Source organism: Carcharhinus amblyrhynchos, chromosome 25 (assembly GCF_965287045.1).
Source record: "Carcharhinus amblyrhynchos chromosome 25, sCarAmb.v2.hapA, whole genome shotgun sequence".
NCBI classification, from domain to species: Eukaryota; Metazoa; Chordata; class Chondrichthyes; order Carcharhiniformes; family Carcharhinidae; genus Carcharhinus; species Carcharhinus amblyrhynchos.
The window spans coordinates 39,740,140-39,756,304 of NC_137348.1; the positions used below are offsets into that span (position 1 = coordinate 39,740,140).

Genomic DNA, 16,165 nt, shown 5'->3' on the forward strand with positions numbered 1-16,165 from the left:
AGAGAGAGTCAAGGAAACAGAAATATGTCTGCTATTTTCTCATGATCATACTGGATTGTTGGCTGCTGTGAAGCACCAGGACCCCAAACAGGATCTTGGTGCCCAGCACATCTGCAAATGTTCAACTTCAACACGAACAAAGTGATCTTTATACAAGTCATTCCATAAGCCCCTACCCCAGTTAATGGATACCATGAAAAGGAATACATTAACCTTACCATGGAATAACTCACCGAAAGGCAATCATTGGTGTATTTTTTTTCCCCAATGTCATTCTTTTTGAAGCTCTGCGTTTGCAAAACTGCTACTATTTCACACTTCGAAAAATTATTTTATGGAATGTCAACATGAGCAGGGTCAGCATTTGTTGCCCATCCCAATATTGAAGGGAGTGGCTTGTTAGGCCATTTCAGAGGGCACTCAGGAGTCAGCCACATTGCGGTGGCTCTGGAGTTGCATGTAGGCCAGACCAGGTAAGGATGGCAGATTTCCTTCCCTAAGAGACATTAGTGAATCAGGGAGGTTTTTACAACAATCGGCAATGGTTTCATGGTCATCATTAGTCTCTTCATTCCAGATTTTAACAGAATTCAAATTGAATTCTATTTCTGAATCCGCCACAGAGGGATTTGAAACCAGATCCTTGGACTCTGGATTACTAGTCCAGTGATAATACCGCTATGCCACTGCATTTCAAATTGATAGAACAACAGTCACTGTTGCATTGCGCACAAAGCAATTTGAACATTGGCTTTTAGAAGGAGGGGGTAGGATTTGTACCTGTTTCCAAACTGTGCACTGGAACATCAACACCTCTGTTCACCTTCTCAAATTGATCTTCATCCATCCCTGAGAGCGCATGCTGTCGCTTGACCACTTTACTGGGGCTGGACGGGGTGATGCCAGACATGGACACCAAGGGGATAGCCTGGCTCTCCTGTAATAAACATTTACCAGAATCACAATTAACCCACGATTTGCACATTCACAATAGAGAAATTTCTCAGTGCACGCAATGAACGTAAGTAAGGTGGTAGAGCATAGGCATCAAGCTTGGTTCCTCACTTCCAGAACGTGTAGGTGATGCACTCATGATGTCCCCAGAAATCAATACCTGACACCTAATTTTAGTAACTCACTATATTAGCTGGTAAGTGAATAGGAGGGAAGTTAGGATATTTCCTCATGAGTAGTCTTAGGAAATATCATCCAATACAAATATTTTTCAACAGATTAACTGAATCAGATTCTCAGCTCTTCCTGTGTTTGAGAGATTTAATGGATCAGACGATGGCTTTTCACATCCTAAACTCAAGGTAGAATCTATCCCGGACTAATGTATTTGCTTCAGCCACTGAGATCAGTAGTCGGACCTCAGTCGCTCGCCAAAATTCCTTCACTTGAAGCCCCCATTGTTATTCAAAACTAAGAGGCTGAGAGAAAGCAGGAAACAAAACATAAGCAGGATTTATGTTGGGCTGCACGTTGCTTCAGTGCTGTGCTTTTCTGAAGAGGAATGTTGAGGTGTTTTTAGCCCTGCTCAGTTCTGATGGGTGGCAGTTCCCAGTGCTGCTGGATTACTACAAAAGTATTAAACAGATCAATTGTATTAAGGAGTCACAAGTTAAATTTTAAAAAAATTAACATTTCAGAGATTAATGAATTTCTACTTCTGGTTGATGTGAGTTAATTGCACAAAGTATTTTGCCCCCAGTCTCATCTGAACCGTGAATCATAGCTTCCAACTCATTTAACACATTTATTCCATCTGTCCCATCCACCTTCCTGAACTGTGTTAAACGCGCTGTGCAGCCTAGGGCGCCAGAATTAATAGGTGGAAACGATTAGCAATGCATCTGGACATTAAATAGATTTGGGATCAGTGGAAAGTTGAATTTATAGATAAATTTATAGATAGATAAAGAACACTGTGATTCACCATTGCAGCTCAAATCTTCTAGACACTCCCAGCATGCAAACTGCTTCACTGAGGTGTGCATGCATGATTATTCCCCACAGTTCTCTATATGTCCTTTATCACTTCAATTTCTCTCATTGTGCTTCCTGTATATACCGTATTTGACATTTAACCATTTCCTCATCTTCAGAGCTCATTTTACATACTTTCCTGTGTGCGCGAGCATGAGCACACGTGTGTACATATGTGCATGTGCCTGTCTTGTTGCTTCTTGTACATTCTCTTTGCTTCTCCTCTTACATTCGGTTTCTTTTTAACTACCGTTCAGCTGTAACATCCTTCTGCTCCGAGGAAGGGTTGATAATGGCGGGCTACGGCCAGAAACAGCTCAACCTGCTGAGAATCTCTGGCATTGCCTGTTTTCCAGCATCTGCAGAATTTTGCTTTTGGTTCACATTTTTTGGCAGCTGCCCTCGAAGGAAAAACCACTACTTTACATTGACTGAACAGTTCAAATTACGTTTCAATTTCATCAAATTCTGTGCACTTCACTGCTGCTGATTTGGGGATCAAATTCATCAACCCAACATTTTCCATGGAACCTGTACATCAGTAGCTTGCTCAGAAGCTAATGGGACTTTATAAATCATTATTGCAACCACACTTAAAAATATCGTGTGCAGTTCTGTTCACTGCATTACAAAAAAGGATTGCGCAGCTAATGAAATGCTACAGGAGAGGGCAACCAGAATGATTGAGAGGAAGGCAGAATTGGATTGAAGAGTAATCATGTAAATTGAGCATGTTCTCAATGGAATAACAGAAGGTTGAGTGGTGATATGATTGCTGTTATTAGGATTCAGCAGAGACTAGGTAATCTCGACCATGATGAGCTATTTCACCTTGCTCAGAACAATAGAAGCAGAGGACATTGCCTCCGTTTGAATTCAACAGGCAAGAACGTACTGCAGAAACAACAGTGTGTGTTAACACCCCGCACTGTCACCTATGTTCAAATCAGGCAGCAACATCAAGCTAACATAGGTGGATAAGTAAACACGGCCATCTGAAAGTTATTGTCTGACATGTGTTCCTCTTTAAACAACAAACAACAAAGAACAACCCAGCACGGGAAACAGGCCCTTCGGCCCAACGAGCCCGCGCCGCCGCATCACCCTACACCTATTCTACCCTGCGTGTCCACGAATGGAACCCCTAACTTAGCCAGATTCAGGGGAGAATAGTGTCAATTTGGTAAACCAATCAGCCTAAGAGCACATCTTTGGGGTGTGGGAGGAAACCGGAGCACCCGGAGGAAACCCACGCAACCACAGGGAGAATGCACAAACTCCCACAGACACAGGCCCAAATCCATGTATCTGCACAGCTAACAGTGCTAGTCACCGAGCTGTTGCGGCGCCCATCTACCGGTCCACGATCAAGCACACACACCGACACGAAGTACTAGGCCACTCCCGGAACCTCCAAGAGCAGCCCACGCACGACCCACCGTGTGCATGCCCCTCGTTTGACAACGAGGTGGACCTCCACCTGCGGAATAAAAGACAAAAACGTTAATCACAAGCCTACCTTTCCGGTGTCTCCCGAGGTTCTGACCTTATTTAATAGCCCCTACTATCACCCTCCATCCTCGTTTCACTCATGCGTCTATCTAACTGAACCTTAAACGAGTCCAACGTTCCTGCCTCCACCACCCTCCTCGGTAGCACGTTCCATACCCCCACAACTCTCTGCGTAAAGAACCTTCCTCTCACATCCAAATTATACTTCTCCCCCCTCACCCTTAAATCATGACCTCTCGTATTTGTACCCAGTCTAGGGAACAGTCTCTCACTACTGACTCTATCTATTCCCTTCAGTATCTTATATGCCTCTATCATGTCCCCCCTCAACCTCCGTCTTTCCAAGGAGAAAAGTCCCAGTTTCTCCAACCTTTCCTCGTACCCCAGCCCCTCCATGCCAGGCAACATCCTGGTAAACCTCCTCTGAACCCTCTCCAGAGCCTCCACGTCCTTCCGGTAGTAAGGTGACCAGAACTGGACGCAGTACTCCAAATGCGGTCTAACCAACGTTCTATACAACTGAAGCATTAGACAGCAGCTTTTATACTCTATACCCCTTCCTATAAAGGCTAGCATTCCATAAGCCTTCCTAACAACCTTCTCCACTTGTGTCGCAACCTTCATGGATTTGTGAACCTGCACTCCCAGGTCCCTCTGTATGTCTATACTCCTAATCGGTCTACCTTTTATCACATAGCTCCTCTCTGCATTATTCCTTCCAAAATGCATCACCTCGCATTTGTCAGGATTAAATTCCATCTGCCACCTATCTGCCCAATGCACCAACCTATCTATATCCTGCTGTATCACCTGACATTCCACTTCAGTACCCGCCAACCCTGCCATCTTGGTGTCATCAGCAAACTTGCTGATCACACCACCTACGCTCTCTTCCAAGTCATTTATGTAGACTACAAAGAGGAGAGGTCCCAGTACTGAGCCCTGCGGCACACCACTGGTCACTGGCCTCCAGCCGGACAAAGTCCCCTCCACTACTACCCTCTGTCTCCTATTGCCCAGCCAGTTCTCAATCCACCTAGCTACCTGACCTCGTATCCCATGCGCCTTAACCTTTTCTACCAGCCTACCATGAGGGACTTTGTCAAACGCCTTAATGAAATCCATATAGATGACATCAACGGCTCTCCCATCGTCAACTGTTTTTGTCACCTCCTCAAAGAATTCCACCAGATTCATAAGGCAAGACCTCCCTCTAACAAAGCCATGTTGCGTATCCCTAATCAGATCGCAACGCTCCAAATGCTCATACATCCTACCCCTAAGTATTTTTTCCATTAATTTCCCTACCACTGATGTCAAACTCACCGGTCTATAACTTCCAGGGTTATCTCTACTACCCTTTTTAAACAGCGGTACCACATTTGCTACCCTCCAGTCTTCTGGGACCTCACCTGTGTCCAAAGAAGAGACAAAGATTTGCACCAGAGGCCCAGCAATTTCATCTTACACCTCCCTAAGCAGCCTGGGATAAATACCATCAGGCCCCGGAGCTTTGTCCGTCCTTACGCTACCTAAAAGCCCTAGCACTTCCTCCCTCATAATAGATATTTCCTGCAACTGATCCTCAGCTCCCTCCAAGAGACCGCACGATTCCGAACCCCTCTCCTTCGTGAATCCCAACGCAAAGTATTCATTCAGGAGCTCCCCCATTCCCTCCGACTCAATACATAACTCCCCACTTTTGTCCCTAAGAGGACCAATTTTCCCTCTAACTACTCTCTTGCTCCTAATATAGGAATAAAATGCCTTTGGATTTTCCTTAATCCTACCAGCCAAAGCCATTTCATGCCCTCTCTTCGCCCTTCTAATTCCCCTTTTTAGCTCCCTCCTACTCTCTCTATATTCCTCCAGCGCACTCTCCGTACCCAGTTGTTTCGATCTAACATACGCCTCCCTCTTCTTCCTGACCAAGTCTTCAATACCCCCTGTAATCCACGGCTCTCTAATCCTACCTTTCCCATCCTTCGACTTAACCAGAACATACCTCCCCTGCAACCATTTCATTTTGCCCTTAAAAGCCTCCCAATGCCAACCGTGGACTTTCCAGCTAACAGTCCCTCCCAATCAGTGTCCTGCAGCTCCCTCCTAATCCTGCTATAGCTTGCCTTTCCCCAGTTCAGCACACTCCCGTTCGGCCGGCACTCATCCCTTTCCATTTTTATCCTAAAGTAGACTGACTTGTGGTCACTGTTAGCCACATGTTCACCTACCTCTACCTCACCCACCTGCCCCGGCTCATTACCCAACACTAAATCCAGTATAGCCCCTCCCCTAGTCGGGCTAGTTACATACTGCTCTAGAGACCCTTCCAAAACACATTTCACAAACTCCTCTCCCTCCGTACCCCCAGCTCTAGGCCCCCTCCAATTCACTCCAGGTAGATTAAAGTCACCCACTACAACCACCCTATTCTTCCCGCACCTATCCAAAATGCCCCTGCAAATGCCTTCCTCCACTGACCTCGGGCTGTTGGGTGGCCTATAGTACACCCCCAGCAACGTAATCTCTCCCTTTTTATTTCTCAACTCCACCCACAGTGACTCAATCCCTATCTCTTCCATCTTGTCCTCCCTCTGCACTACTGTGATGTTCTCCTTTTCTAACTTTAAGGTGTGGATAAACAGCATCTCGCCATCTGGCTCCCCATTCGGGTGTGCAGAATGACATGAGAACCACGGGCCCCAAGGTCACTTGTTGCTCCCAAGCAAATAATCTTCATGTAACAACCAGCAAGCTTCCTTTCTGAAATCTAGTTTTCCTTTGAATGAATCATCACCAACTGCAGTCTCCCTAAGGAATCTGCTCCGTAAAGTAAGCGCTGAAATAAAGTTCCCACAGATTAGTAACGGATCAAAGTTTGACGTGGAGATGCCGGCGTTGGACTGGGTCAAAGTTTGACACCATACACTTTGCCAAGCAATGTTAGGACTTGTCCATTTCATTCAACATACAAACTTATCTGGCAGTGAAAATTAACTTTTACTTAGTGTGGAATCACTTTCCTTCAGCTTTTTATTATTTGGAGACATACAATAATTTTTAGAAATCTCTCTTTTACTCTTTCCCTCAATCTGATCTTTCTTTTGCCCTCTGTGCCAGATTTGACAACGCATTCAACGTTCTAGCTTCCGATTCAGATTCTGCGTTGTTCAGTGACAATTTTTCAGCTGGATGAAGTAGCATCTCTACCTCAGAGGCAGAAGCTCCAGGACTTGATGGGCAAGGAAGAGGCAGTCAAATTCAGCCAACCAGGTTAATCACCAACTTGTAAACTTCCAACATAATCCAATGACAGACAGTAAGAGTGGAAGAGATTCCTGATCAGCCCAGTGTGATGGAAAGATTCCAAATATCTCCCAGCACTATCCATAGCTCCAGAAAACAACATGCATGCAGAAGTGCAAGTTGCAACAGCAATTTGGGACTCCTTGGTGGTCGGTCGGATGGCTGGTGTGGATCAGTTTGATGTCAGTCACAGAAAGTTTGATCCCTGTTCCAGCTGGGATGGATTGGAATCTGCCCAAAAGCAAATTACCGAATCTGAAACCAAAAAGAGAAAATCTCAGCAGGTCTGGCAGCATCGGTAAGGAGAAAAAGGGTTATCTGGACTCGAAACGTCAGCTCTTTTCTCTCTTTACAAATGCTGCCAGACCTGCTGAGATTTTCCAACATTTTCTCTTTGGGTTCAGGACCTGCTTCCTTGCCCCACTCATGGTGGAGCTTGTGGGTCAGAGCCAAAAAACAGGAGGAAGCAGAAGAGGAAGATGGAGAGGAAGACAATGATGATGAAGAAGAAACACAATTTCTGTGGTCAAATAGAACCAGGTGCCCTGGCGAACATGCCATACTGTTCCCATCATCCACTTACACCAACATGCTGTGCAAAAGCTCATGGAAATTAAACCAGCAAGAACAAAGTCTAACTGACTTATTTGCTGCTGCTGGAAACTTTGACCCATCACTAATCTGTGGGAACTTTATTTCAGTGCTTATTTTACGGAGCAGATTCCGTAGGGAGGCTGCAGTTGGTGATGATTGATTCAAAGGCAAACTAGATTTCAGGATGCTACGTGCAGATTATTTGCTTGGGAGCAACAAGTGACCATGGTTCTATCAGCTCTCGACCACTAGGGCTTTTTCCTCACATCATGTTTGCGTCTGCTGTAGACTAATTGATGGGGATTAATGGCTGTGATTGCTTCATTATAGCATCATGCGACTACCAGAAGGAAGACAACAGACTAAATTAGTTTTTGGTCTTTTGTAGACTAGCAGGTTCTATGGTCACTAACTCTTTCCAACGTTCATTTGGTTTGGGTAACAGTGTATCTGTTACATAAGGACTCAGTCCCTTCTGTTCCAAATTAAACAACTTAGCTCTGACGGTTTTAAGTTGCTGGAAATCATTCCTCTGATTTGGCATGAATGTGATGAAATAATTAAAAAACCCTTTGCTCTGGTTGTCTAGATTGTTTTCTCTAATTCCAATTATGAGTCAACAAGCAGTGATAATAGTTGTCCCTCAAGCTGTGATAAGAGTCACAAGGCAACAATTCAATACAGTAACTAACTGTTAATATGGCAGTTAGCTAGCTACACAAGATTCAGCATCTCAAAATGACATGCTGGTGAAATTCCCCCATAACTGATTTGCATTTTAGAGTTGGGTATTCAAAGATCATTTATCTTTCCCATTTTTGACACATACCGAATTGAACAGTTCCTTGGTCAGGCCCAGATAGTTGTGTAAAGCCAGGAAGGTCACTCTCTGTAAGCGCACCATGATTATCTGAGAAGGAGAGAAAGCACTGTTACTCACAGGACTACGTCAACGTTACTAACTTTTGCTGACAGCTCACTGATAGATGTGGAACTACATCCCCTGAAAGTGTCCCCACAGATTTCCTCCTTCCAAACTGGAGTTGCAAATGGAAAACAAGTTTTCCATAACAAAAACATGAAGAAAATACTAGAGATGACTTATGGAAGCAATGTGCAGCATAGAAACTACATTTCTGGAGAAACATAGGTCCAGCATTAAAGCGAACTCTATATTTGCTTAATAAGCCCAGTGACACCGTGGAAACTTTGCAAATGGCAAAGCATAATGATTATCCCAAGTCGATGTAAGACTTTACGTTCTACGACTCATGATCATTTTACAGCTAATGGCATTGGCTGAAACAACTCTCTGGTCATCAGCAAGTTTTAATCATCACCTCTCTTTTTCTGCCAATTACCTCAATGTGCTTTTGTTATCATTCCTTCTCCACTACAAACAGCTTCTCTATGTTTACATCATCAAAACCTTTCATGATTTTTGAACACCACTAACAAATCTCCCCTTAACTGTTCCAAGGAGAATCACCCCAGCGTCCTCACCTACTCCAAGTAGCTTTAACCCCTCAACCCCTGGTACCATCCGAGCCAATCTCACCTACACCTCTTCCAAGGCCCTGATATCAGTCTTAAAGCGTACAGAACAATCCTCCAGCTAGGACTAAAATGAGTTTTATAAGGTTGAGCAAAATTGCTTGCTTTTGCACTGTGTGTCTATTATTAAGGCCTTATTAATAGTTTCTCAACTTGTTTGCCATTTTCAAAAACTTACGTACTTCCATTCCCAAATCTCTGTTCCTGCACCCTCTTTACAGTTGTATTAATTTAACTGCTTGCCTTTCTTTATTTTTTCCATCACTTCATACTTTGCATGTTGGTCCATTTCACCAGTGGTGTCTGTGTCCTCCTGAAGTCTGCTGCTATCCTCCTCACATTTCAAAGTTCTGAGCCATCTGCAAACACCCTTCCAATCTGAAAAAAAAACTCCTCGACACAACACTCTGCTTCCTGTGGCAGAGTTGATACCCATTACAGGATGGGTATCAATTCTTCAAACAATCCCTCATATAGACTATGCCAAAGGCTTTTTGGAAGTCCATATACATAGTGTTAACCACAGGCCGCCAGTGCACCAACCTTAAATGTGAACATGGGAGAGCGATGCAGGAGGTTGGTCTAGTATTACTTCCCTGGGATCCAGAGTGCACCAAGCCACAAGGTAAGCAAGTGTTTGGGCTGGCCAGCCGCAACATTCCCACTCCCCATCCGGCCACCCGCCAACAAGGACTCAACTCAGCAATGCAAGTCAAATGTTCCAAAGCACCAGCACTGCAGCAACACTGCTTAAAAAGTGCCAGTGTAGTCTTACCTGAACCACTCTGACCAGGGTTTCTGGGTACTTCTGGAAGACTGACTGAAATGCAGTGGCTGGCAAGCGCAGAACGGTGGATGTGCACACTGCCCGAGCAGAGACAGTTTTATATGGAGCAGGATAACCCTGGAAAACAAGCAATACAATAACAGCTCAGCAAACTAATTAACTACATCTTAAAACAGAACAGACAGAACTGCTACTCTTCGAGATCTCGCTGTGCAGTTTCAGTTCATCAGGACAAAGTAACTAAAAAGCGGCCGTGAGGAGATGGAGAGGAGAATCAGGAAGGCAGTTATGTTGTCTGAGCAGAGCAACATCCTGAAGGAATAGCTTCCCAGCTGGGTTAGCTTCAATTTTATATCAAGATAATTTCAACATAGGTGTAAGGAGCAATGCAGCAGAAATTGACTATTATACTTTAGGCATTAAAAAAAGGTGTCACCATTGATAGGGATAATCCCTGGTGTAGAACTCAACTATGAGCATCAAAAACCTTCTCTGGTGATTACGAGAGCTCAACAATGGTTGAAGCATTACAATAGGTTTCAGTGCTCCAAGCAAGAAAAAGGCTGAAGGCACAAGGCTTTGGGGAGGGGGAGACGGAGACGACCTAGGAGTCACAGAAACCCTACAGTGCAGAAGGAGGCCATTCAGCCCATCGAGTCTACCTGTCAACAACCCCACCACAGGCCTTATCCCCACAACCCCACACATTTATCTCATTAATCCCTCTAACCTACACATTCCGGGACACTGAGGGGCAATTTAGCATGGCCAATGCACCTAACTCGCACATTTTTGGACTGTGAGAAGAAACCGAAGCACCCGGAAGAAACCCATTCTCCGTCATGGGGAGAATGCACAAACTCCACACAGACAGTGACCCAAGACGGGAATCGAGCCTGGGTCCCTAGCGCTGTGAGGCAGCAACGCTAACCATGCAAGCCAAGGGGCTTCTAATCAATTCGTTATCAAATAATTTTTTGCCGAATTGTGTGGGAGAGGGTCAGCTGAGGATAGGAACCAGCTCAGTCAATAGCCTACTGTCCTTCAAGTGAAGGATGGCCATTTTGAAGGACTGGGTGAGGAAGGCAGGTAACAAGAGTGTAGCCGCCTTCTAGGACTCAAGTGAGGAAAATAACAAGCAGCAGCTGCATTTCACAATCATAGCACTTTACAGCCAATAAAGCATTTTCCAAGTATAATTTCCAATGCAATACAGGAAATAGGATTAAAAAGCAGCGAGTTAAATGATCTGAATATTTGTTTTTGTTTGGAATAAACATTCTCCCTCAGAAGAACTAGGAGCAGGAGTAGGCCATTCTGCCCCTCTAGCCTGCCCTGCCATTCAATATGACCGTGGCTGATTTCATCTCAGCCTCAGCTCCATTTCTGGCCTGTTCACCACAGCCCTTCAAATCTCTTCCTCACATTTACTCACTGTCCCAGCATCTCCCACACTCTGGGGCAGTGAATTCCACAGACTCACCACCCTTTGAGCTGTAATTTCTCCTCATCTGTTTTAAATCTTCCACCCTTTATCCTTAAACTATAACCTCTTGTTCTAGATTCCCCTACAAGGAGAAACATCCTCTCCACATCTACTTTGTCAATCCCCAATATCAGTTTATACACCTCAATTAGATCTCCTCAGATTCTTCTAAACTCCAGGGAGTATAGGTCTAAACTGCTCACTCTCTCTACGGAAGAGAGACCCCTCATCTCTGCAGCTAATCTAGTAAAGCTCCACTGAACTGACTCCAATGCAGCTAAATCCCCCTAAAGTAAGAGGATCAAAACTGTACATAATATTCTAAGTGCAGTCTCGTTAATGCTTTGTACACTAGCAGCAACATGTCACTACTTTTAAACTCTATTCCATTAGCAATAAATGCCAAGATTACATCTGCCTTCCTTATTGCCTGCTGTACCTGCACACTAGTTTTCTGTGATGCATACACGAGGACACCCAGATCCCTCTGCAGTTTCTCTCCATTTAGATAATAATTGTATTTTTCCTACCAAAATGACCCCTCACATATCCACACTAAACTCCATCTGCCACATTTAACCCACTCACTTAATCTATTCAAATCCATTTGAAAGTTTCTTATCGATCACAATTTACTATCCTGCCTAATTTAGTATAATCTGCAAATTTGGTTGGTACCTTCCCTGTATCCAAGTCATTAATATAGATTATGAATGGCTGGGGCCTGAGGACTGAACCCTGAGGCACCCCACTAATTACATCTCACCAATCAGAAAAAGACCCATCTATACCAACTCTCTGCTTTCCATTGGTCTGTCAATCCTCTATCCAAGCTAATTAATTACCCCAATCCCATGTGGGCTAACCTTGTGTATTAACCTTTTGTGCAGCAACTTCTGGAAGTCCAGATATACTACATCAGCAGGATTGCCATTATTTACCTTGCTTGTTTGATCTTCAAAAAAACTCAAGCAAATTAGTCAAGTGTGATTTACTCTTCATAAAACCATGCTGATTCTGTTGAATTGTATCTTGACTTCCGAAATGTGCTGTTATTACTTCCTTTATAATGGATTTTAACAATTTCCCAACCCATCCTTCAAATAGTTTCATGGGACAGTGGTTTAATATCTCGTCCAAAAGGTGGCACCTCCAACAGTGCATCGTCCACTCAGTCCTACATTGAAGCACAAGCCCAGATTTTATGCTCAAGTCTCTACAGTGAAATCTAAATCCACAACCTTCAGACTTGGAGATTATTTGATGTTGCAAGGCAGGAAATGCCTCAGCCTATTTGTACACAGTAAGAGCAATGAACTAAGTGACCAGGTAATTTGTTTTACCAATGTTGGTTGAGGAATAAGGACTTTATCTCTTACGTTCAACTGTGGGGACAGCTGGGGCCTTAGTTCAACCAGTGATCAGCACCTCTACAGTGCTGTAGGCCTCAGCAGAGGGTTAAAATATCAGCCTAGATAATGTGCTCAAAGACTGGAGAATAGAACTTGACCTCATAACCTTCTGATTCTGCGACAAGAGTGCTGAAAAGATGAAAAGTGAAAAAAAATGCATGCATGATATTGAAATTGAACCAATATTGAGGTGCCTACAGCAAGAAAAGATGCACTTAATCTTCCAGTACATTATCGGAAAGAAATTCTTTTCCAACATACTCTCACTCAATGAAATAAATATCCTTGTTTGGCCATAACAGAATTGAACACAAACAAAACACTGCTTTTCAACCAAAGCAAGTATGATCATATCAGATAATTGAATTGGGTCTCTCCTACAAACTACAGAAGCGTGGCAATGATTTTCAAATAAGCAAGAAGCTCGAATCTATTATTACTGTTGATCACCCAAAAACCTTGAAGATTTCAGTTCTTAAAAGCAGAAATGGATGCTTCCAGATCACAGCTATATATCACAAGCACTGAACTAATGAAATCTAGAACACCTTTAGGCCTCAATGTACATCACTGCTAATGAGGAGAGACAGTCACGTGAACGTGTCAAAGATAGTCCTGGAAGTGGACAGGTTGAAAAACTGGCCTTCAGCACTGTATTTCAGCTAGAAGCTAAAGTTTGGGGGATTTGCCTGTTACTTGTAAGGTGGGCAGTGGGAATAATGACAAAAGAAAGAAAATGCTCTTAAGTTTTTTTTATAGAATCATAGAATCCTACAGTGCAGAAAGAGGCCCTTCGGCCCATCGAGTCTGCACTGAACACAATCCCACCCAGGCCCTACCCCCATATCCCTACATATTATCTCATGAGATCTCATTGAGACATATAAGATGATGAATGGGATGGATAGGATAGAGGTGGAGAGACTCTTCCCACTCAAAGGACAGTAGGACTAGGGGGCACAGCCTCAAGATAAAGGGGGGCAGTTTAGAACGGAGTTGAGGAGGAACTTCTTCACTCAAAGGGTGGTGAATCTCTGGAATTCTCTGCCCATTGAAGTGGTGGAGGCTGCCTCGCTAAATATTTTTAAGACGCGGGTTGATGGGTTTTTGATAAGCGAGGGGATTAAGGGTTATGGGGAGAGGGCGGGAATGTGGAACTGAGCCACGACAGATCAGCCATGATCTTATTGAACGGCGGGGCAGGCTCGAAGGGCTAGATGGCCTACTCCTGCTCCTATTTCTTACATTCTTATGTTCTTATTCCCACTAATCCACACATCTCTGGACACAAGGGGCAATTTCTTAGCATGGCCAATCAACCTAACCCGCACATCTTTGGACTGTGGGAGGAAACCAGAGTACCCGGAGGAAACCCACACAGACACGAGGAGAACATGCAAACTCCATACAGACAGTGACCCAAGCCAGGAATCGAACCCAGGACCCCGGAGCTGTGAAGCAGCAATGCTAACCACTGTGCTACCGTGCCGCCCACGGATGGATGGAATATGGTATTATAGATAAAAGGAACAGAGGAACTGAAGACAAAACATGGGATTTTTAAAAAATAGTCTTTGTTAAGTGCATATTTTGTTTCTACAAGTTATCACATTAGAGGTACTCCCACCATGACTGAGCTTTGGTGCTGCAATATTGACATTTCATTCATGTTGATGATGGGAGCTAAAAACTTTAATTTAAAAAAAAAATTGGTTAGATCAAGGAAACTGTAATCTTCTGGACATGCCAGCACGTAAGATTTAAGGCTTAAAATTTAAAATGCAATGCAAAATAAACAATCAAGTTTATGCTAATAGTAAAACCAGAAAAAAATGCAAGGCATAAAGCAGTGTGGCCAAAGATATTCCAGTTTTGCAGGACATGCAAAACAAGGCAACAGAATCTATCTGAACTGTTGTTCATTGATCATTTCTGTTTGAACAGGCAAATTTCGGGCGTGATATGAATACTATTATTCCAGGGGCTAATGTTTAGAGTTGGCAACGAAACTGGATATGAAGTGAGTAAATAATCCATAAGTGATTGATCCAATACAAGTTAAAGGACTTTCTGATTCAAATTATTTGGTAAGTTTACTTCCCAATTGTGGAACAGACTGTTGAGGTGGCTTCAGGATTCCTTGTCTTTTAAAGGAGGGAGGTTGGATTCAGTCACAGTTACTACAACTGATCAGTACCCAGTGAAATCTGCTGGAAAATGTACAATGGATGATGGACAAGGACAGGATTATAGTAGATTCTGAAGCGCCCCAATATCCAGTAGTATCCTGGCAATCCCTGTCTGGGCCCTACACTCTGGCTGAGGTCTGTTGGTGCTCAAGTAGTCACGATGTAGAGATGTCAGCGTTGGACTGGGGTAAACGCAGTAAGAAGTCTCACAACGCCAAGTTAAAGTCCAAACAAACTGGTTGGACTTTAACCTGGTGTTGTGAGAGTTCTTACGGTGCTTAAGTAACCATACCCCATCAGGAGTCAGCCTTAAAGTTAAGGAAGGCTTGGTTAGTAAAATGAGAGATAGTCAGGCTATAGATATGAGGATATCTAACTTCAGTAGCTGTATGATGGCAAGCATACTCTACATAAGAGGAACCACGCTTTGTAGAAAGAATATTATTCTATAAATCAAAAAACTGAACATTTATATTTTTTTTTAAAAATCAAGCAACTCTACACTGTCAAAATAAGATACCAATCCAAGTGCCCCACAGTTACAAGTTATGAGACTGACTCCTGGATACTGACAGGCCTGCATGTTGTGCACCAGTTACTCACTGTGATGACATCCAGAATACTGAGAAGGCTGTGCACACTGTCACCAGGCAGAACTTCTTTCACCACAACCTCAGTGCCATCCTGCTCAAACAAAGAACAAAAATGTCGAGATCCATTCATGTGACTATTTAGTCATGACTCCATTCCAAAATGTACACTTTGACGCTTTAGGTCAGCGTCCATAATTCCCCCAAACTGTGAACTCCCACTGAGTAGGCCAACAAACAGACAAGTGGAAGCTTAGGCCAATCACACAATGTTAAGACAGTCTCAAAACACATCCTTTTGACTTTAATTTCATTCAACCCTTCTGATTTTATTCCTCTCAGTCAGTGCCTGGTTTCCCCCTGTCTCCTTGGGGTATTTTGGTGTTTTCAGGGTGCCGTGGTTCCCCCCCTTCCTCCCAACAAAGCAATGACAAAGGTCCAGAGACCATCTACTCTTCCTTCACCCACTCGCTGGCACCAGGTGGTCCAATGGCATCAACCTTGCCACTTTTCGGGCAAGACAAGGAGCAGTACAAGGATCAAAGAAATCCAACACTCCTGTTGTTGCGCACTCACAGTTCACAGGATAAGAGAACACAGCTCAGGGATGTCATTCAGCTCATACCTACAAATCTTATCATTACAGCTCCGATCTGGTTCTGAAATGACTTGAGATTTCTATCTCTGTTACCCAGCTTTGCATGAACAGGAACTTAAGTGATATTTCTATTAACTTCCTATTTCAT

General features: G+C 43.7%; 1 protein-coding gene across 2 annotated transcripts in view; it reads right to left on the reverse strand.

Annotated features, from left to right (window-relative positions):
• pnpla7b (patatin-like phospholipase domain containing 7b) overlaps positions 1–16,165 on the reverse strand; it is a 309,370-nt gene that overhangs the window by 242,873 nt on the left and 50,332 nt on the right. For both annotated transcript variants that reach the window (XM_080212442.1, XM_080212443.1), the window contains 4 exons: positions 15,433–15,513; positions 9,731–9,859; positions 8,231–8,311; positions 781–937 (listed from right to left, as the gene is read on the reverse strand). In XM_080212442.1, coding sequence (XP_080068568.1) covers positions 781–937; positions 8,231–8,311; positions 9,731–9,859; positions 15,433–15,513 — 448 coding nt within the window. The remainder of the gene's footprint in view (positions 1–780; positions 938–8,230; positions 8,312–9,730; positions 9,860–15,432; positions 15,514–16,165) is intronic.